This window comes from Hippopotamus amphibius, chromosome 7 (genome assembly GCF_030028045.1).
Source record: "Hippopotamus amphibius kiboko isolate mHipAmp2 chromosome 7, mHipAmp2.hap2, whole genome shotgun sequence".
NCBI classification, from domain to species: domain Eukaryota; kingdom Metazoa; phylum Chordata; class Mammalia; order Artiodactyla; family Hippopotamidae; genus Hippopotamus; species Hippopotamus amphibius.
Genome location: NC_080192.1, coordinates 75,263,256 through 75,283,549, shown reverse-complemented (window position 1 = coordinate 75,283,549; position 20,294 = coordinate 75,263,256). Strand labels below are relative to the sequence as shown.

General features: G+C 56.9%; 1 protein-coding gene across 1 annotated transcript in view; it reads right to left on the bottom strand.

The window, feature by feature from the left end:
• FER1L5 (fer-1 like family member 5) overlaps positions 1-20,294 on the bottom strand; it is a 53,466-nt gene that overhangs the window by 2,557 nt on the left and 30,615 nt on the right. Inside the window, exons 20-45 of the mRNA XM_057740715.1 lie at positions 15,697-15,821; positions 14,754-14,854; positions 13,838-14,015; positions 13,607-13,762; positions 12,522-12,653; positions 10,992-11,155; positions 10,549-10,663; positions 9,551-9,653; positions 8,845-9,008; positions 8,582-8,755; positions 8,181-8,325; positions 7,977-8,054; positions 7,000-7,181; positions 6,635-6,796; positions 6,256-6,357; positions 5,107-5,253; positions 4,864-5,026; positions 4,687-4,712; positions 3,986-4,036; positions 3,747-3,851; positions 3,329-3,448; positions 2,658-2,819; positions 2,322-2,413; positions 1,761-1,931; positions 1,408-1,556; positions 1,052-1,191 (exon numbers count right to left, since the gene is read on the bottom strand). Of these exons, the coding sequence (XP_057596698.1) occupies positions 1,052-1,191; positions 1,408-1,556; positions 1,761-1,931; positions 2,322-2,413; positions 2,658-2,819; positions 3,329-3,448; positions 3,747-3,851; positions 3,986-4,036; positions 4,687-4,712; positions 4,864-5,026; positions 5,107-5,253; positions 6,256-6,357; positions 6,635-6,796; positions 7,000-7,181; positions 7,977-8,054; positions 8,181-8,325; positions 8,582-8,755; positions 8,845-9,008; positions 9,551-9,653; positions 10,549-10,663; positions 10,992-11,155; positions 12,522-12,653; positions 13,607-13,762; positions 13,838-14,015; positions 14,754-14,854; positions 15,697-15,821 (3,407 nt within the window). The remainder of the gene's footprint in view (positions 1-1,051; positions 1,192-1,407; positions 1,557-1,760; positions 1,932-2,321; positions 2,414-2,657; positions 2,820-3,328; positions 3,449-3,746; positions 3,852-3,985; positions 4,037-4,686; positions 4,713-4,863; positions 5,027-5,106; positions 5,254-6,255; positions 6,358-6,634; positions 6,797-6,999; positions 7,182-7,976; positions 8,055-8,180; positions 8,326-8,581; positions 8,756-8,844; positions 9,009-9,550; positions 9,654-10,548; positions 10,664-10,991; positions 11,156-12,521; positions 12,654-13,606; positions 13,763-13,837; positions 14,016-14,753; positions 14,855-15,696; positions 15,822-20,294) is intronic.

Below are 20,294 nucleotides of genomic sequence, written 5' to 3'. Positions count from 1 at the left end.
CAACACCGAGCGGTGGGGTATTGAGGCATCTGGGAGGTGGGATGGACTTCAGACAGGAAGTCAGCACAGCGCCCACCAGCTTCCACTTGTTTCTTTTTTTGGCTGGGAGAAGAGTGCAGCAAGGCTGGTAGTGTATGGTGGCTTTGAGGCTGATGGCTGCGGCACAGGGATATCACGTGTAACTGGGGTCTGGAGGGTTGATGCCATTTAACAGGTTCTACTGGACAGCCTCTCTGATGGGGCTCTAGGATGGGGTTGGGGCTGCGTTTGTTAACCACTCAGTGGCCCCAAGTAAGAGTAAACTAGGTGATTTCTAGGCTGTTTCTTGTTGTGGAACCATGTCCTAAGGATGTCAAGCTATCCACAAAGCACAGAGGTCTAGAAAAGAAGGGATGAAACTGGTGAGAAAAGGGGGGAGAAGAAAGTAAGCGGGTAGAACTGCTAACAGTGGAAGATAGATTCCTTCAAACCATGTGACCTAGTTTTCTTCTTTTGAAATTGGCCGCAGTTAATAAGAAATCAGGTTTAATGAGGATGGTTTTAAGAAGTGCTCAGCAGAGAACTTTGTACCTAGAATGTGCTATCAGCTTGAGAGGTTTGGAGAATGGGTTGAGTCATTCTGGTGGCTGGAGGGTAGGGGATAATTAGGCTGCCTGTGGGGATTTTTATTCCTTCTGTTTGGAGTTCCCTGCCGTGGAGAAAACACAGTCCGCAGTTAACATCCAAGCCAGGGTTGTGATGTCTGCCCTCTGACCCCAGGTGCTGCCTCCCCACCCTCCCTCAGGAGAGACTAAGGCAGGGCTGGCACCGGCGGGTAGGGCCCCTGAACACTTCCACAACTGACATGGGGCCTCGGTTTCTCATCAGTGACCTTCCAGCTCTGAACTTCTCCATTCTAAGTGATGTCACTGCGACTTCTTGCTTATTAATATGCGCAGAACCCTCGTGTCTTCTCTGCACGTACATCTGTGGGTTCCTGGCCTCTCCTTCCCCTCTCATCCTGCGTGGATGGGCTCCTCTGCCTCCTGATCCAGCCCCTCCAGCCTCATACCTGGTCGATGCCCGGCTGGCTGTCGCTGTACAGTGTGCGAGTCTCCACGTGCTCAGGTACCAGCCTTTGGGTGTGCAGGAGGTACAGCGCAAGGCGTTCCTTCTTAGATCCCAAAAAGCGAGCAGTAGGGGGCTTGAGCTCTAGATTGGAGGGGGATGGAAGGAGGGGATCGTGAGGTCATTAGCCTTCCCATCTCTCATGTGGGCCCCCACCTTCTCCACCCCCAGCCTGGGCAGTGAACTTGGTTATCCGTTACGAGGAGGGGGGTGCCCTCTGGCAGCTTCTCCATGCTGGAGCCCCACTGGTTGCGCAGAGGCCTGGCTCTGTGCTTTCTGGCAGTGTGCTGTGCTTCTCACCAAAGCTTTGCAGGCTGAATTTTTTCCCATTGTAAAAAACAGAGTCATCCTCAGGGGTGAACAGAGGTGGAGGCAGTCCTTTCCGCTTGGCATGGTGTTCCAAGAGCACGCTTGGGAGCATCTGATCCCGCCACTTAAAGGGCCCTGACCTGTGGGAAACAGCTGGGAAGATCTGAGTCCTAGAGAAGCCTCTGCTTCACACTGTAGGCTGACTAGTGCTGGGAGCAGGGATACAGACAGGTTTGGGCCGTGGTTCCCCAGCCCGGGGTGCAGGCGTCTTCAAGGGGAGCCATGGGCTCACTCCACCCCCCCAACCCCCCCAATCCCTTGCTCCACTTCAGGTCCACGCTTACTGGCAGAAGGATTTGGAGAGCCCACAACGAGCCCCAAAGCCAGACAGGAGTCGGTTTTCGAGGTCGATAACTGTGGTTCCAATCTTATCATCGGGAGAAAATAGGTCAAAGTCATACAGCTGGATCTCTAGGTCCTTCTCCAGGGGGATGGTGCAGCTCATTTCGAACATCCTTGGGTGAGAGTGTTAGAGACACAGAGACTGAGGACCATGTTATCTACACGCCTTCCTCTCCAGCGTCCTGGCCCCGTGCGCCCGAGCTCCACCCCCTGTTTGGCCCTGGTGAATGTGGAGAGCAGAGCCTGGGATGGCAGTTGTCCACCAGTAACCATCCCTCAGTTGTGGCCGGGAGTAACTTTTGATAGGCCAGGGGTGTGGGGTCTGAGCTCCCTTCCCAGGCAAAGTGTTTGAAGGGGAGGGGAGAGCTGGGCTGCCCATTGATGCATCTTCCATCTGTTGGACACCGTGCTAGGAACGTGGAGGCTAGAAAGGAACGTGAGAACTCCCGGCATAGAGTGGATGAGAGCGGGGACGTGGGATTGGGTGCGTTGGGGCAGCTCACATGCCAAAAATGGGGTCCAGAGTGTTGGGCTGGTACTTGTCCCGGTTGCCAAGCTGTGTCTCTCCCAGTTTCAGGATCACATAAGGGTCACACTGGGGTTCAGATAGAAGTGAGAGGAGTACAGGAAGTGGAGAGTCAGCCTGGTTGGTCAGGGAGGATGGGAGTGGGGCAGAAAGGAGCCCCTTGTACCAGAGGGGGCCTGTGGGAAGTTGGCAGTCTGGGTATCAGCCTGAGGAAGCTCTGGGACGCTGGGATGTAGGGTGAAGTGAGGAGGACATGCGGACCAGGGGTGGGGGCAGGGAGGATGAGTGCTGCGGGTTCGGGGCTGCTCGTTACCAGGCCATTCCTGTCTTGGGGCTGCAGGTTGATTGCTCGCACGACGTACACCCGCACCAAGCACTGCTGAGGGAAGTCCTCTTTCTTAGGCCAAGGCAAGAACTGGCGAGGGGGCTTGGGGGCTTCTGGATTCTCAGGAAAGGGGTAGACACGGAATTGGCCCTGTGTGTGTGTTGGGGAGGGAAGGTATTGGCCGCCAGCCTGGCAGTGCTGGCCTGGCTCTATAAAGCCCTCCAGGCGGTGCCCCTGGTCCAAGGTCAGGAGAGGGCGTTGTGTTGAAGATGGCAGAGGCGAAGCCCGTGAGGACGGGTGGGGGCAGGTGCTGCAGAGATGCTCTGCAGGGACCACTGTGTTGTTTCTGCTGAAGGAAGCTCTCGTTCCACCCCCACCCAGCCCTTCGTGCCAGCACTTGTTTTCGAAGGCTCCTGGGCCTCCGAGAGCAGCACAGGCCTGAGCTGGGACTAAGAAGCCCTCGCCCTTCCTGTGTGGGGGGAGGCCACCCTGAGTCCCTACAGAGGTCAGTCTCTGCCCCCAACTCTCAAGACTATTTGTCAAGCCCTCCGTGCCCCATCCTCATGCCGAGCACATAGAACCAGGGCTCCTATCAGAGTCTTCCCCGAACAGAAGGGCACAAGGTGATGGGTGCAGCTAGGCAGGGCTGGGACACACACCTTGAACTCCCCTACCACAGGGCTGTCCAGCTTGGGCCATTCCTGGTAGAGTTTGAAGGTCTGGCAGAAGTCCTGCAGGCCTTGGAAAGCCGGCACGGTCTCCAGCTCACAGTCGTATACCTGTGGGAGGGTGCGTGGGACCCAGCTGGTGGGGGGAGCTGGCCAGGGATCCACCAGAGGGGACCATTCCTAGGATTAGGGGTTTAGGGACCACTCAGGTCTCACCCCAGAGCGTCTGTGCTGAGGTCAGCCCTGGTTCCCACAAGGGCGTGGCCAGTGGCGGCGTGGCCCGGAGGCTCGTGAAGACAAGGAGGATCCCCCACCCCACCCCACCCCGCGGTTGGCAGTTCCTGAAGACTCAGGGCCGGGTGTGCTGGCCTCATCCCTCAGCAGTCTCCCCTCCTAGGGGCCTGCGAACCTTCAGGGTGTGATAGTCTTTGTACTTGTACGTCGGGGCCTGGGGAGCATCTCCCGTGGCCCAGAACAGCTTGCTCCACCAGTCCACTTCCTGGTCGTACTCATCCTGGCAGGGAAGAGGGGCATTTTGGCCCTCGGGGAGAAGGCACAGTGGCCTTCCTCTGCCCAGAGTCCGGCTGCCCCCACTTCCATGAGCTGCCTGGAGTTGTTGCTTATTCCCCAGGGCTGAGCCTACATCACCTCAGTTTTGCTGGACTTGAACCAGAACTTTTCATAGAGGTAACCTAGGAGCTGAAAAATGACTGCAGGTGAGCAAGGCGAGGCCTGGCTGCCCAGCCCGCCCACCATCTCTGACTTCTGAGAGGGGGAGGGGTTTGAGGCCACAGCTTCGTTCCCTGGCTCCCTGGCCCTTCACAGAGGCCTTTTGCTTCAGGGATCCTCAGACACAGGACTGGGGCCAAGAAGGAGGTTCACATGGCCCACAGCTCCAGGCTGAACTCTGGAAGGGCTCAGAAGTTCAGGGCCTCAAGCCCCACCCCAGGCCTCCTGAATCCGAATCTGCTTGTGCTGAAGATGTCCCAGGGATCCCTGTGCATTTCAAGATTGAGAGGCGTTGCTCCAGAGCAGCAGTTCTGAACTTTGGAAACATTGGAATCATCTGGGATGGGGGTGGGGCATAGGTGGTTGGGGCTTGAAAAAAAAACGGATGCTCCCTGGATCCTACTCCCAGCAATCGGTCCATAGCCTGGCTATCAGGATGTTTTTAAACTCTTGGGCAACGCTAATGTGCAGTCCAGGTTGAGAGTCGCTGCTTTCGAGTTCTTGTGAGCAAGGAGGCCTCACGCTGGGGTTGCAAGTGTCAGAGCTCTGTCTAATCTGCACCCTCCTCAGGCACACGGCTGTCTCCTCTAAATGGCATGGGGCCTCCAGCCTTTACTCACCTCCTGGTACTTCTTCACGGACAGCACTGCGTGGAGAAAGCGCAGTCATGAACCCCAGGAGAGGGGAGGAGGGGGAGGAGGAGGGGCACCAACCCCTCGGCGCAGCCAGGGCCTCGCCCACTCCCAGCGCCAGCTTGTTGGCGAGGCCGGGGGAGGGGCCAGGAGAAAGGGCCGTACTTGGAGGCCGTGGGGGCACGTAGTCCTCAGCCCAGGGGTCACAGAAGTAGGGATGCAGGGAGTCAACGTTGGCCTGCCCCACCACGGTCTCCTGGCCGAAGTCCTGATTGTCCACCACCTTCAGCTCCAGGGGCAGCGCGAAGGTCTCATCCATAGGCATGTACTGCAGCCCGCAGGAGAGGCCAGAGCGTGAGGCTTCCCCTGAGCCCTGGCTGCCCCAGCCCTCGCCCGAGGCCTTCTTACCAGCGTGAGGAAGAGGGCTGACTGGGTGAAGTTGGGGTTGGTCTGGAAGTCCCTGATGGGCTCTGTCTGCAGGGACTCTTCCCAGCATTCCACTAGGAGCCGGGGCAAACGCACCTGCTTCATGTTCCGAAGGCCCCAGACCAGTATCTGCCAGAACGGAGGCGGGTGGGGAGAGGGGCAGGTGATGCGTCTGTAATGGGGTCCTGGCCTGGGAGGAATGGGGCTGTAGGGGGCCTGCAGGGCTGGGGCATGAGGCTGGGTGAAGGCAGAGTCTGAAGGCTCACTCAGGCCTCCTGTCCTGTCGGGGATGAGTTCTCGCGGCCTGGGTGCTGTCCTCCCTCCTGCACGAGGGAGGTGCCCGTCACCCTTCCTCTCTGGCTGCCGGCTGCCTCCCAGGCCCGCAGCAACTGGGGTGCCCCAGGTTTCTCAGGCGCCTCGGTGCCATCCAGCTCGTGGCTGACCTGGATCTCAACAGAACTCCATGGCCAGTCAGTGAGCCAGCACCCTGGGATCTCGCTCTTAACTGACAAACACTGGGTACCCAGGAGCTGTCCACACCCAACTCATAGGGCCGCCTCGGGGCCAGAGTGGGAACAAGTCAAGTGGCCTGATCTTGGCTCAGTGCCAGGAGGACCTGACCCTCTTCTGCCCTTTGCCAGGTCTGTGGTAGGGAACGTAGGTTCCAACGTGGGGGCCTCCGTGCTACTCTCAGAAGGGGTGAGAAACATCCTGGCATTTGGAGTCAGGCAGGGCTGGGCCTAAATTCTGGCACTGCCACTGAGCCCCGGTGTCACTGCGTGGATGTGTTGTTTCTCAGAGCCTGAATTTCCTTCTCTGGAAGGTGGTCCCTACTTTTTGCACAGGGGCCGCGTGAGGCTCACTTGTGGCAGGTAATGAATGCTAAAGCCCTTTGTCTATGACCCACTGCAGAGGTTTGCATTAAAATATGTTTAAATATTCTATTAGAGCTTCTGCTGTTCCTTTCTCTGCTGTCTCCCTGCATGGCTCACATGGTATCTTTTTGGGGTCCAAGCTTTGGATCAGGAAGGCAGAAGGCCCAAGAAGGTCAGCAGAGAGCGTGCCGTGGTGCTTGACTGCTCTGGGGGCGGCTTGTGCCCTGCCCAACCACCCCGCTCCATGCTTCATCACCTCAATAGCCATTTTCCTTAGGGTGGGCTGGATGCTCTTGGGGAGGATGTAGATCCCATTCTTCCAGGGAACACTTAAGATTGGCAGCTGCTGTCTGAGACTCTAGAGGGATGAGGTGGGAGAGCAGGGAGCATAAGGGCCCACTGGGCTGGTCCTACTGTCCCCCACCGCCCAACTCAAGCGGGACCCTACGAGAGCTCAGTGGTGGCCCCAGAGCCCCATGGGCAGAAGCTGACGGGGGAGTTAGAGAGAGGTTGGGCGGGTCCGCACCACCCAGCCCAGTGTTCTGGTTCCCAGGCCCCAGGACTTTGCTGAGGGAACTTGCCGCAGGGGAGCGGGCAGGGTGGGGGCGTTGAGCATCAGGCTCCCAGCCGGGCACCTCGGTCTCGAGGATCAGCTCACAGGACGCCAGGATCTCGCCTTCTTCCTCCTCCAACCCTTTTACAAGGGGGTGCCACCTCATGGGGGGCAGGATTCGGTTTTGGACGTCCAGCCAGACCACCGGGGAGCACGTGCACCGTCCCCACAAGCTCTCATTGCCCTGGAGGGAGGGGGAAGGTCACAAAACACGGAGGCCAGGCCGGCAGGGTTCTGGTTCCTCCTGGGATTCCGACAACTCCAGGATCAGGGCTGATGTTTATGTTCTCGTAACGCGCGCTGCGAATCAGGCCCCGCTGGAGCGCTTTCTGAATATTCTCTAAAACAAAAACTCTTCAGATCTCTGCCCAGCCCAGTCCACCTTACCCGGGGGTCCCGCTGCCACAGTTCCAACACCACAAATGGCGGGCTCTCTTTGGTGTCCTGGGGGTTCTCATATAGAAGGAGGTGCTGGAAGATGAGCGTCTGGGCCCATGTAGGGGCTGCAGAGCTCTTCAGGGTTTGGGTGCGCTGGCTGTGGTTCAAGAAGACCAACCGAATGAAGGGCCCTGGGGGTGGAAGGGGAGGAGAGTTGTGCCTTTGAGCCATGGCGTGAGGCTTTCCTTTCTTCCGGCTGCGGCCGCCTGGACCGGGTACCCAGGGAGGCTCAGGTCGGGCAGCCGCAGCCACTCCAGCTCCCCAGAGGCCACCTTACGCTATCTCGGTTGGGGCCTAGGCATCACAGACACAGAGGGGTGCTGGGGGCCAGGCTACACGTGGCTGCCCTTCCACAGCATGAGCAAGTGGCCTTGGCGTTGAGGAACATCGCGTGGCCCTCTCCATGAGGGTGCTGATGCCCTGGGCACAGCTCCCAGCAGACACCCACTCTCTGGCTCAGACCCTCGTCCATCCGTCTGGCTCCCGACAAACTGGGCCACTGCCAGCCCAGGGCGGGAGCACATGACTCGCCTGAAACTTCCCATGGGGCCTCCACACGGGGCTGGACATTGCCACACCTCTTCCCCACCCCTCATCTTCTGTCCAACACCGGGGACAATTGGTTCCCAAGTGTGTCACCCTCTCTCACCTTTGTGCCTCATCCTCCCTCTTCCTCGTCAAGGCCCAGCTAAGTGGCCTCCGCTGGGACAAAGCCTCCCCTTCCTGATTTCACAGTGTTGGGGACACATCTCAAGAGCGGTCCTGCCTTGTATTCCTTGTTCTTGGGTCTTTTCCCCAAACACAAGCTGCTGGGGGCAGGGGTCTGCACGTTTGTCATCCCCTTCCTCAACACATCCTTGTTACTGCTGGGTGGCCACGTGGAGGGGCCCCTGAGGGGCTGGGGGAGAAAGGGTGCCCATGCCTACCCTGGAATGTCTGGATGTGGTTGGACATCAAGTTCCGGGCCTGGTAGATGTAGCAGAAGAGCTGGTAGTAGTGGGGCTCTGGGTGAGAGAGGAGCCGTGTCCGCTACCTGCCCCCAAGATCCCCACCCCACGTGCCCTCCTCCCTGCCCTCAAATGCTGGGCGTCTCAGGGGCCACACAAGCAGACTCTTGATTGAATGCTCACTGTTGAAGACGCAGTAGATGAAAGGCAGGCTGGGTGGCTGGCTGATCTCTGGGGGAGCCCTCCAGGAGCTCCTGATTCTGTCCAGCCTCCGTGTTGACGATGCCATGTCCGCTTCCCTCCTAACTTGCTGCTTCATATCTATACTCTGGGCCCCGGACAGACTTCCTGAGGCTCATGGGTGCCTTTCCTGTCTCCTCCAGCCCAGGCCTAGGCCATCCTTCTCCCCGTCGGAAGCCTGAGCATGTGGCTGCAGGGCCCAGGTCCCCCCCACCCGCAGCGGTCAGTGCATCTGACCACACGGGGCGTCTCCAGCTGCCTCCTGCACCGGGGCGGGGGGACGGGGGGTCCTGGCTCTGGAGGTGGGTTTGCAGGGAGGAGACACCTAGTCCCTGGGGATTTACCAAGGATCCCTCCAGGAGGAATATGGGTGCAATGCCCTTGACCTTGTTGGGGGCCAGCCTGCGGTGCCAGCAGCGGCGACGGAACCGGCCCTGGGGCTGCGGGTTCAGGTGGAACCTGGAGCCGAAGGTGCCGTATTCCCAGCCCGTCTCATCCTCAGCCAGGCCAGGATGGTGCTGCGGGGAGAGCAGAGTTGCCCTCTCACCCGGCCCGGGATGGGTTCCACCTGTAGTCCCACCAGGTCCCTGCCCAGGCAGCCCCTCACCAGCTGCAGGAAGGACAGGGTCTCCTGCTCATGGCTCAGCCTCCCGTGGTCCCGGTAGCGCACGCGTGCCCAGCGCCGCCGGCGGCACGAGTAGTAGGTCTTCTCCACTGAGTTCCAGACCTGGGGCAGCCCCACGGGCGGGATGCCCACTCCGTACTCCCAGCCTGTGGGGCCAGGACATAGCCTGTGGGTGCCCAGGGGCCCACAGGCTCAGAGGCTTGGACAGGCCTGAGAAATGGGCCCCGGAAGGGCAGGCTAAGGGGGCAGTGCTGTCTGTCCCTCACGTCCTGGTCTCTCCAGCCACAAAGGAAGGTGTGGTCACACTGCGTCACCTGGGTGGCCTGGGCCCAAGTGCCCATCTTACAGACGAGGAAGGTGAGGCTCACAGATGTCCTGGGACATGCATGAGGTCACACAGACCATAAGTAGCAGAGGCTGCGTCTCGAGCCCAGGTCTTCCAGCTCCTTGCCCATCGTTCCTTCCCTGGAGCCACCTGCCGGGCTCTAGACCCGACCCCAGTTCTCATGCTTGGGAGGAACTTAGCACCTGCCCTGTCTCAGAGCTGGGACCCATGTCTGTGGCATGGGTGGAGGCCCCGCTCTCTGGAGGCTGGGGACCCCCAGGAACCCCGGCCTACCCCACCCAAGAGCTTGGCTACTTTCAGCTCCAGGTGGCCCCACCCTCAGCTGCTGTCCAGAGGACTGACCCTCGTTGTCCACCGCGTGGTTCAGCTCCACAGCCCAGTTCTTCTTCACGTGCCAGCCTCGTGGGCACTTCACATTCTCCCGGGCCTCCACGGGCTCTCCATTCTGTGGGTGGACAGAGAGGGCGGGCTGCGGGGCATCTTGCTTGCCTGCCATGGCCATCGTGGCCTCCTGCCGCCTCCTCCCCCCACCCCCCACAGGCAGTGCTTGTTAAGCCTGATGTCACCCGCATACTCACCTAATACGCTTTTACTGGCTTGCCTTTCCGAACCATACATGTATTTTTTAAAGGAAACATTATATAAGCACTATCAGTGGAACCACTCACCATAAATAGGAAATAACCATACTAACGACTGTGGAAGCCAAATAGTGTGACTGAATCTCAGCTGGACGCTGCAGCCTGCCCAAGCCCAAGCCGGCTCTGCCCTTGAGGAGGGGAGACCCGCGTGCATGAGAGATGGGTTAAACCTCACTGTACAATCAGTGGCCACCAGCCTCCTGGGGCTCCTTAATTTAAGTTAATTAAAATGAAACAAAATTCAGGAATTCCCCGGTGGTCCAGTGGGGAGGACTCCACGCGTCCACTGCCGGGGGCCTGGGTTCGATCCCTGGTCAGGGAACTAAGACGCGTGGTATGGCCAAAGAAAAGAAAGAAAGAAAATTCAGAGTTCAGTTCCTCACTCTCACAAGTTCAGCAGCCACACGTGGACAATGAAGATACAGAACACTTCTATCATCACACAAAGTTCTCTCGGACAGCGCTGGCTGAGACTAGCCTCTCTCCTTCTGGGAGGGGGGATTGAGACCCTGCCCACTCTGTGGTTCTTCCGTTTAGGGGACCTCTCCCCGCCACCTTAGGATACAGACCCCATCAGTGCTCACCCAGGGTCCCACCGGTGTGTGGGGAGCAGGGTTCAGACGGTAACCCCTGATCCACTGCTCCCAGCTTCCAAAGCGCCCCCCAGTTGCATCGCTTGCCCCCACACCCCCTGCTCACCACGTCCGTGTTGGGGATGGTGGCAGGCCCCCAGGCCCCCGTGGCGTCCCGGCGCTGGTGCTCATACACCTCCTCCAGCACCTGGCTCTTGTTGATGTCTGTGTCCAGGAGGAGCCTGAGGGCAGTGAGACCCCAAGTTCCCAGCACCTCTCCCTGCGCTTATGGGCCCCTGGGGTCCTCCTCTGCTGGCTGAGCGCTCCCGTACCTGGCAGCCCCACCCGCTCTGGGCAAGGCTGGGCAGCAGGGCCTGGCATGCAGGGAAGGGTGGTGGGCAGGGCCCCCTGTCTCAGGCACCCCCGCCCCCAGCGGGACCGGGCTGCGGTGGCTGTGTGCCTGCCTCTCTGGGCTGCTGCCTACTGGCCTTCCTGGGTGAAAAGAAGCGTCAGCTCCAGTGCTGCCTGTCCCGGGGCACACAGGCTCCGGGCCCTGCACCTCCGCCTTACCTCCGCTGAGGCTCCACGGTCCACGGCCCCTGCCAATGCCATCCACGGGGCTCCCTGAAATCTTCCTTGGGGAGGGCCTTGTGCCCCATGACGTCCGAGAAGCTGGGGCGGTGCTGCAGCCCCGGCTGCCCCCACTGGTCCTTATACTTGGCCTGATTCTCGTACTGAGGGAGGGGAGGCCATCAGCGCCTGCTGCCCCCCCAGCACCCCAGCACCCCCCCGAGGGCCCCCACTCTGGGCTGTAGGCGCCCCCCCAGAAACACAGTAGTTAGACAAAGGGCCGCGTGGTGCCTGCCCAGGGGCAGGAGCTGTGCTGTCACTTGTGATGGCACAGCACTGTCCCCGCTGTCCATCAGCACATGCAGGGACTTCCCTGCTGGTCCGGTGGGTAAGACTCCGTGCTCCCAGTGCAGGGGGCCTGGGTTCAGTCCCTGGGCAGGGGACGAGATGCCGCATGCCACAACGCCGACCCCGCCTGCTACAACTAACACCCGGCACAGCCAAAATAAATAAATATTAAAAAAAACAAAAACCTCAGCACAGGCAGCCACCACGCACCAAGTGCTCACTGTGGCGGGGCCCATGCCGAGGGCATTACATGAACTATATTCCCTTTCATCCGCACCCTCCCGTGTCCTGTCACAGCTGAGGACACTGAGGCTCAGAGGTCACCTCTACCCCAGGCGGCTCCGCGATCAAGGAGTGGAGTGGGGTGGGTGCCTGTGTTAGAGCCTGATGGTGCCCAAGATGTGACCTGTCCTCCCCGCGTCACTGCTGACCCTGGGAACCCAGTCCTGCTCCACCACTGCCACGTCTTTGCTGCCTCTGGGCCTTTCTTCCACATTCCCCTGCTGGGCACGCAGCCCCTGCGCCCCTCACTCATTCTAAATCCCTCTGGGTTTCAGCGCCTCCAAGTCCTACAATCTATCCATCCACAACATGCAACTTTGGAACCATGAAAATATATTTTAACAAAGTAAATGAAAAAACCTGAAACTCAAAATTTATTTCCCTTCTGTTCTCAGAAACTTCTCCTGAGCTGTGTCCTCCCCTCCTCTGATTATAGAGCAGCCTCCGGCCAGCTGCTCACCCACCCCCTGGGTTTACGCTTCTGTGGGAAGATGCCTCATTTCCAGCTCCTCTGACTGTTCCCAGCCTCCCCTTCGCGGGGACCACCAGGCTGGCCTGCAGCACCCAGCTGGGGTCGGTAGGGGTCCCGGGCTGTCATGCTGGGGACCGATGAGATCCCCTGCAAGCAGTCGGAGCCTGGCTCACCTCACATGCCCTGAACTAACTGGGAGAAACTCCCAATAAACCTCCATCCAGGTGAGAGTGACCGGCCCCAGGGGACAACTCAGCTGTCCTGTCACTGCAGCCTATGGCTTGTCAACAAGGACGCCCTACATCTCTGCCACCTCTCTCGAGCCCCTTTCATGGTTCTCAGATTGTGCCGGTGATGTTTTTCTCCACCTTTGGAGCTGGACTGTTGCCCCGTCACCATCCCGCCAGCCCCTCCCAGGCCCTGCTCACCGTCTCCGCGTACACGACCACTTCGCCCTGGCGGAGCAGCTGCAGGTCCTTGCTGTCTGTCACGTTGCCAAGCCACATGCAGACCCGGAGCTGGGCCGGGAGCGTGTCCTTCTCTCCTTCACCCTCTGGGTACTGAGCCAGAGGCAGGTCAACAACCACGAGGGTGCGGGTCCCCGTGGGCCAGGGGTGTGGGTGAGGGAGGGGCACACACGCCTATGCCTTCACCCTGAGCCCCAGGAGTAGGGCCTCACACCGAGCTAGGTGATGGGCATACCAGAGGCGGGGGGGAGGGGAGTGCTGCTAGGGAGCCTGGGAAGAGTGCGGCTGATGGCAACACTGACAATGATGCTTGCTAGGGGCCAGGCGATGCGCTAAGTTCTCTGATCCCCACACAGCACCATGAGGTGGGCATCATCATCACTGGCCCATTTTACAGAGGGGCAGGCTGAGGCCAGACATGGTCATGAGTTGGCCCCAGCTCACACAAATCAGTGAGTGGGAGAGCCAGGATTCAAATCTCAGTGGTTCTTGCAGGATGAGGAGGACTCAGATGGGCACAGGAGGAGCCTTCCACAATGGCAGGAAGGGCAGTAGGGGGCCAGGGACATCTCCGAGAGGGAGGCAGTATCCCCCACCTGCCTCCCCAGGAGGAGGTCTGGAAGCAGGGGGTTGTCTTCAGGGCAGGGGACTTGTGGTCAGTCAGCCTTATTTATGAGTTGCATCTGATATGAGGGGTTGGCACCCAAACCCTATAGGCATTAAATATGTAGATAGCAGCCAATTGTGGCCCAGGGGAGAGAGGACAGGGATGGGACCAAGTGAGGCGTGAGGATGACAGAGGGGACAAACTTGAGGAACATTTATGAGGGGCACGGACTTGGCGTCGACCACATGCTGACGGTCCCAGGCCCCCGCCTTCCTCTAGAGACCGTTTAAACCCCATTTCACCTGGTGAAGGGCCTGGCAGAGATGAAGTGGGCATGCCCTTGGGAGGCTCCTGGGGGCCGCCCAGGGGGGGTGTTCAGGGTTTCTCCCTCAGGATGTCATGGACCCGCTCCTCCCCTGAGGACCCCTGGCCTCCCCACCTGCAGGAAAAGTGTCTGTGTCTTCCCACAGAACCTGCCAGAGTGCCGGGCCCCCGTCGGGGAGAACAGGATGGTGTGGGCGGGCACCTGTGCGTAGGCCACTCGCTGCTCCCTGGACATCAGCCAGATCATCACGTCCGGGAGGTTCACCTGGGGCTGTCAGGCAGGAGAGCATCAGGCCCGCGTGGCCGGCTCCAAGGCCTGCTCCCCGTGGGAGTGTCCAGCACCCACCTCGGGGAGCACCATGTTGAGGCGGTACAGCCAGCCCTCCACGGTGGCCACCATGTCCCTGGGCTGGGCTTCCTTGGCCTTCTGGGCCAGTTCCTGCAGGAGGTGGCTGCGGAGCTGCCACCTCTTTTTGTCCAGGTCGGTGGCTTTGGGCTGATCAGTCATGCAGGGCAGTGGGCGCCTGTGGCCAGGACCGGGGTGGGGGCAGGGCTGGGTCTCTCTCCCATCTCACCTGCTCACCATCCTGCCCGGCCTCAGTGCCCTTCCTAGACCCGAGATCCTGCCCCACACCTGCCGGCTTGACCTGGGGAGCCCTTCCCACCCTCCTTAGGAAGCCCACTTACTGCGGGCCTGGCCCCTGGGCCCTCATCCTTCCCCCTCCTGTCCTCCCAGCCCCCACAGCGTGCCAGGCCCATGCTCAGGACCTCCTCGTAGACAGAGGTGTGAGCTGTGAAGACGGGGGGCCAACCAAACCCGGGGTGCGGGGGGGAACAGAGAGGACCCAAGTGGGAGGTGGGGCCAAGAGAGGCCTTCCAATGGCTCTTCCAGGACAGGCAGAACCCTGAAGAGGGCCTTGTGGATAGAAGGAGCAACAGGGGAAAAAGTGTGGGCCAGGACCATGCAGGGCTTGTCTCAACAACAGGGAGAGGCTGGTTTGGTAGGAGCAACAGGCGTGGGTGTGGTGGCAGGGGGACAATGATGGGTGGGGAGGTCAGGGCCATTTTGGGGGTCCCTGAATAAGAGAGGGGCAGCTCTGCTGTTTGGGGAGAGATCTGAGCAGAGCTCATATTTCTTGCAGAGGCAGGGATGTGGAAGGGTGGCGGTGGGGTTGTTCTGTAGGGTCCTGTCTGCACACCAGCCCCTGTGTGAGCCTGATCTAGCTCAGCCCCAGCCCCGGGTGAGGTACCCCCACTCCTACTTGCAGTCCTCCACCAGCTCCCTCAGCAGTTTCTCCCACTGGGAAAGCAGAGCTGGGTCCCTCGGATTCCTCATGGATTTCAGGGTATCCAGATTGGCTTTCTGCCCAGCAGGAGAGAAGTGGCAATTGAGTGTGGGGCTCCCCCGGGACAGGCTGCAGGGCTGATTGGCCCCAGATGTTTTCAGCCAGGACTTGGGGATCTTTGAGAGGTAACCTGGGGATGTCAGTCCAAAGCTGTCACACGCCCTTGCAAGGCTAGGATTCCCATGCACCCTCCCAACGGGTGGCAGGAAGGAGCCAGGATGGGGCAGGACCATGAAGGGGTTACAGGGCCCTGACCCTGGGCTTCCCTTCTGTCTATGCAAGAAAGTCATGTCTGAGGCAGAGGCACCAGGTGGCTCTCCTGCCTAAAACTGTCTGTCCTCCTTAACAGACACTTAAGACCTTTTGTGATTTGACCCTTCCCAGTTTCTCTGGTCTTATTTCCACATCACCGCCCGGCCCCCACCCCCCTTGAACTTCCTATCACCATGGCTTTGCCCATTTTTCCCTTCTCTGCACCCCCACCACTGCCCCTAGGTAAGACTGCTCAAATGTCATTTCCTTTTCCAACACCTCCTCTGACTCTCCTCTCTTCATGTCCCCCACCCCAATCTCTCTGCCTTTATGGCTCTCGGTACTTCCATCTCTGCTGTGGCCCTGAGGCACTGCATCCTGACTATTGCATATCCGACTTCCCTGCTGGCTGGTGAAGACTGTGTCTACCCATTTTCTTGTGTTCGGTGCCTGTGTCTGGCGCGTCCATCTCAGTTGGTGTGGAACGCATGAGAGAGCTGAGTGACCAGATTCCTAAGACTGCAATTCATTGTCCCAAGTCTCCCATCAATGACCCAGGTGCTTCCCTGAACCACCCGCCCTCTGACCCCCACCCTGCACCACTCACCAGGCGGTCCCGAGTGAAGTGGAGGAGGTTGAGGCAGTTCATGCGGAAGCTGACGTCCTCCCAGTAGGAGGTCACGGCCACCACGGGCTTGGTGTTATACCAGGGCACATAATGGTAGATGTTCCCTGAGACACAGAGACACATGCAGGGTGGGGGTGGGGGGGTCTGAGGGACAGTGTTCCCTCCCTGTGTCCCATCAGAGGACCTTTGCTGGGCTACTTCATTCTTCTAGGATCTGCTAAGCATCCTAACTGGACCCCTCCCACTGGAGGGCGGGCTGAGGGCCGGTTTAGGAAGGATGCGCTTTGTCGAGCACAGCCAGCTGGTCGGAGCATTCACTGTGCTCAGGGTCACACAGGCTTATCGAGTCCCCGGTTTACAGGTGGGAATCCCAGCCTAGCGATGGGAAGTGGTGTCCCTGTGGTTGCACAACCAGGTGTATAAGGCAGGCATTCAGTTCCAGAGCCTGTGCACATACCTCAGGCAAGATGCCAAGCCCAGGGGCCTGCCTGGAGGCAGGGTCTTCCTTCTGGGTGGTCGGGAGGCAGAGGAAGAGTGGGCCCTGGGTTCGGGAGACCAGGGTTTGGTTGGAGTGGGCAGACATCTGACATAAAGGGCCTGCCTGTGCAGAGGAGCGGGGTTGAGGAGCAAGCATGGACAGAAGCCAGTGATGGGCTCGGCAGGCTGGGTCCCCTGGGCATGATCCTTACTGAAACGAGGGGTGAAAAGCTAGATGAAACAGAAGGGATCCTTTTTTCTTTTTTTGGCCGCGCTGCCCTGCTTGTGGGATCTTAGTTCCCTGACCAGGGTTTGAACTCAGGCCCATGGCAATGAACACCGAGTCCTAACCACTGGTCTGCCAGGGAATTCCCAAGGGATTCTTTTTCTGAGATGTATTTCTGGGTTGACATAAAAGCAAGAAATCCACAGAAACCAAAAATAAATTAAAAGCAGAAAGTCCATGAGGCAAGGGTAAGCAAAGCGGACTTCTGTCCTGTGAGTTTCTGGCAAATCTTGGAGAACTGACTCTTCTCTTTGACAACTGCTGGGGCCCAGGTGTCAAAACAGAGAGCCGAGCACTGCCCGGGGTGGGCAGGCTAACAGGACACCCCATGTGGAGAGGGTTGAATCGTGTCCCCTATAAAGCTATGTTGAAGTCCCAATCCCCGCTACCTGAGCATGTGACTTTATTTGGAAATAGGCTCATTCAGCTGTAATTAGTTAAGGTGACATCCTACTGGAGTAGGCTGGACCCTTAAACCATAATGACTGGTGTCGTTACAAGCAGAGGAGAGAGATAGAGAGATGACGGGCCTGTGGAGACTGACACACAGAGGGAGAACGCCGCATGGAGATGGAGGCAGAGGTGCAGTGATGCGTCTACAAGTCAAGGAGCACCGAAGATGGCAGGCAACCCCCAGAAGCTGGGAGAGAGGCGTGCGAGAGATTCTCCCTCAGGTTCATCGGAAGGAATCAACCTGCCGACACCTTGATTTCGGACTTCTAGCCTCCAGAACTGTGAAACAATTCATTTGTGCTGTTATAAGCCACCCAGTGTGTGGTACTTTGTGATGTCAGCCCTAGCAAACTAGTCCACTGTTGCAGAGCTGGCCCTGCAAACCATAAACCCTCAACCCTCAGTCAGTGCGAAAGAGTCTACCACACAGGGACTTCCTAGGTGGTGCAATGGGTAAGAATCCGCTTGCCAATGCAGGGGACACAGGTTCGATCCCTGCCCCAGGAAGATACCACATGCCATGAAGCAACTAAGCCCGTGTGCCACAACTGTTCAGCCTGCGCTCTAGAGCCCGTGAGCACAACTATTGAGCCCATGTGCCGCAACTACTGAAACCCACGCGCCTAGAGCCCATGCTCTGCAACAAGAGAGGCCACCACAATGAGAAGCCCACACACCACAATGAAGAGGAGCTCCCACTCGCCGCAACTAGGGAAAGCTCGTGTGCAGCAATGAAGACCCAACACAGACAATAAAATAAATAAACAAACAAATTAAAAAAAAAAAGAGTCTACCGCACAGAAGATGACAATAAAGAAACTTGCCCATCTCTAGCGTGGCTCCAGGTAGAGGGGCAGGAATTTTCCTGAAAATTTGTAACCACAAGTGGGGCCTCATGCAGATTGTACTCTGCACTCATGCCACCTGCATGGTCTGGAGAAAACTGAATGTGGCCTCTGGCTGGCAGTGCCCCAGGTAACTGGAGGAAGCAAAGACAAATCCTCTCTGGATCATGAAACTTCAATCAAGTCCCAAAGGATTCCCACAGGTAAGTTCCAAGAAAACGAGCAGCTGGGATGTCCCTGGTGGTTCGGTGTTAAGACTCTGTGCTCCCCACGCAGGGGGCCTGGGTTTGATCCCTGGTCAGGGAACTAGAGCCCACATGCTGCAACTAAAAGAGCCCACGTGCCACAACTGAGACCCAGCTCAGCCAAATAAATTATAAAACAAAAAACAAACAAACAAACCGAGCAGCTAAGAAGCAATATATATACCCTCTACCCCAGCAATTCTGCTCCTAAGTATACACCCAACAGAAAGACATACATGCCATTATCAAAACACATGTAGAAAAATGCTCACAGCAGCACTATTCATAACAGTCCAAAATTAGAAACCTCCAAAATCTCCCCCAGCAGTAGAAGGGATCCATAAATTATGGTATTTGCACAGTGGAATACTATACAGCAGTGAGAATAAATGAGCTACAACTATACCCAACAAATGCATAGGTTTATGAATGCATTTCACAAATAAAATGATGAACAAAACAAGCCAGGTACAAAGGAATACATGCTATATGATTTCTTGTATATAAAGTTAGAAACCAGACAAGACTAATTGGTGGTTAGAGGAGGGGTAGCAGCCCTTGGTGGGGATGGGGGTTGAGGGGCTCAAGGGGCCTCTGGGATGTTGGGACTTTGTTTCATGGTCTGAATATTGTTACCTGGGATAACTCACTGAGCTGGATGCTTTGGTTTGTGTACTTTTCCACAGATGTGTTATACTTGAATCAAAAGTTTACTTAAGAATTTAAAAAAATAGTGGGAGCATAAAAGACAAAATACATACAATACAGTGTGTCAGATGGTGGGAAATGTATGAAGAAGGATGAAGTGAGGGAGACAGATAGGGAGCTGCCAGAAGTTTTTTTAATAGGATGGTTACCTGGGGCCTTTCCTAAAAGAGTTAGAAGAAATTATGCCAAATGCAGCCCAGAGAGATGAAAAATATGGAAGAAAGCTTTTATTTTATTTTATTATTTTACTTTATTTTTTGGCCACACCATGCGGCTTATGGGATCTTAGTTCCAGACCAGGGACCAAACCCAGACCCTTGGCAGTGAAAGCCCAGAATCCTAACCACCTGACCGCCAAGGAATTCCCAGGAAGAAAGAGTTTAAAACGTGCAGGACAGAATGAGAAGTTCCACAGAGGAGAGAGTGAATTCGAGAAGAAGCTAGAAAAGACAAGGGAAAGAGGTAATTTTGAAAGAGAAAGTATCTTATAATTTTCCACAATTGTTGGGAGGACACCCGTTTCAGAGTGGCACTGAGTGAATCACTGGGATGATAAGTAAGCAGAGATCCCTGACCGGGGCTCCCAGATGTGAGCGTGCCCATACGAGATGGCAATTTTCTTCTTCTACTCTTGGACAGCGTACAAAAGCAACAAGGAGAAGGAAAATAACTCCATTTTCAGCAAAACAAGGAGACAGATATAATCTGCAGGCTCAAAATACACATAAGGGCTGCCAAAAGCAGCTGTGAGTGTCCTAGGAGCTGTAAGGGTTGAAGGGTGACAGAAGTCACCTGTGGGGAATGAATAGCAAGACAGCCAGTGGGGGTCACGTCTTGACGGGAGCCAAGTGCAGAAAGTGCCAGCAAAAACACACCCCCAGAATGAACTCAGGACTCAGGAGGACATGTGAGCCAGCAAAACTCAGAAAACGAATAGAAGAAAAAACAAAAACATCACAGGAAGGAAGACCACATGAAAGGCAGCCCAAGGGAGATTAGACTCTGCAGACAATCCGTGAGAGGCATAGAAATAAGAAAACCGACCAAAATAAGATGGAAATAAAGAGCCAAAGAGGATCAGGGAGAAAATGACAGATACAGAAGAAAACCGAGGAGAATTGTTAAGCCCATAAATGGAGCCCCCAAAGTAGAAAACCTGAACAATGAAACAGAATATTTAAAAACAAAATTTAGGAAAACTCACACAGGAAAAGGATAGTCGTTTTAACAAACGGTGCTTGAAAATTTGGATGTGTGTATGCAAATTAATTCAAAATGAATCCTAGAGCTAAATGTAAGGCTTAAACTAAAAATTTTTCGAAGAAAAAATGGGAGAAAATCTTCACGACCTTGGCTTGGGAAGAGTTCTTAGTTATTGAGACAGGCTGGGACCTGGGACCCTTTGCTTGGACCTAAGACCCTTTGCTGCAGTGCTACAATGCTTGCACCTGGACACACCTCTCCTGGAGCAATGAAATACAAAGAAACTGTATGGGACTAAAAATAACTGTGACCATTTGGGCACTAGGGGCAAATTATGGACTCAAAAAGATACAAAAAGAC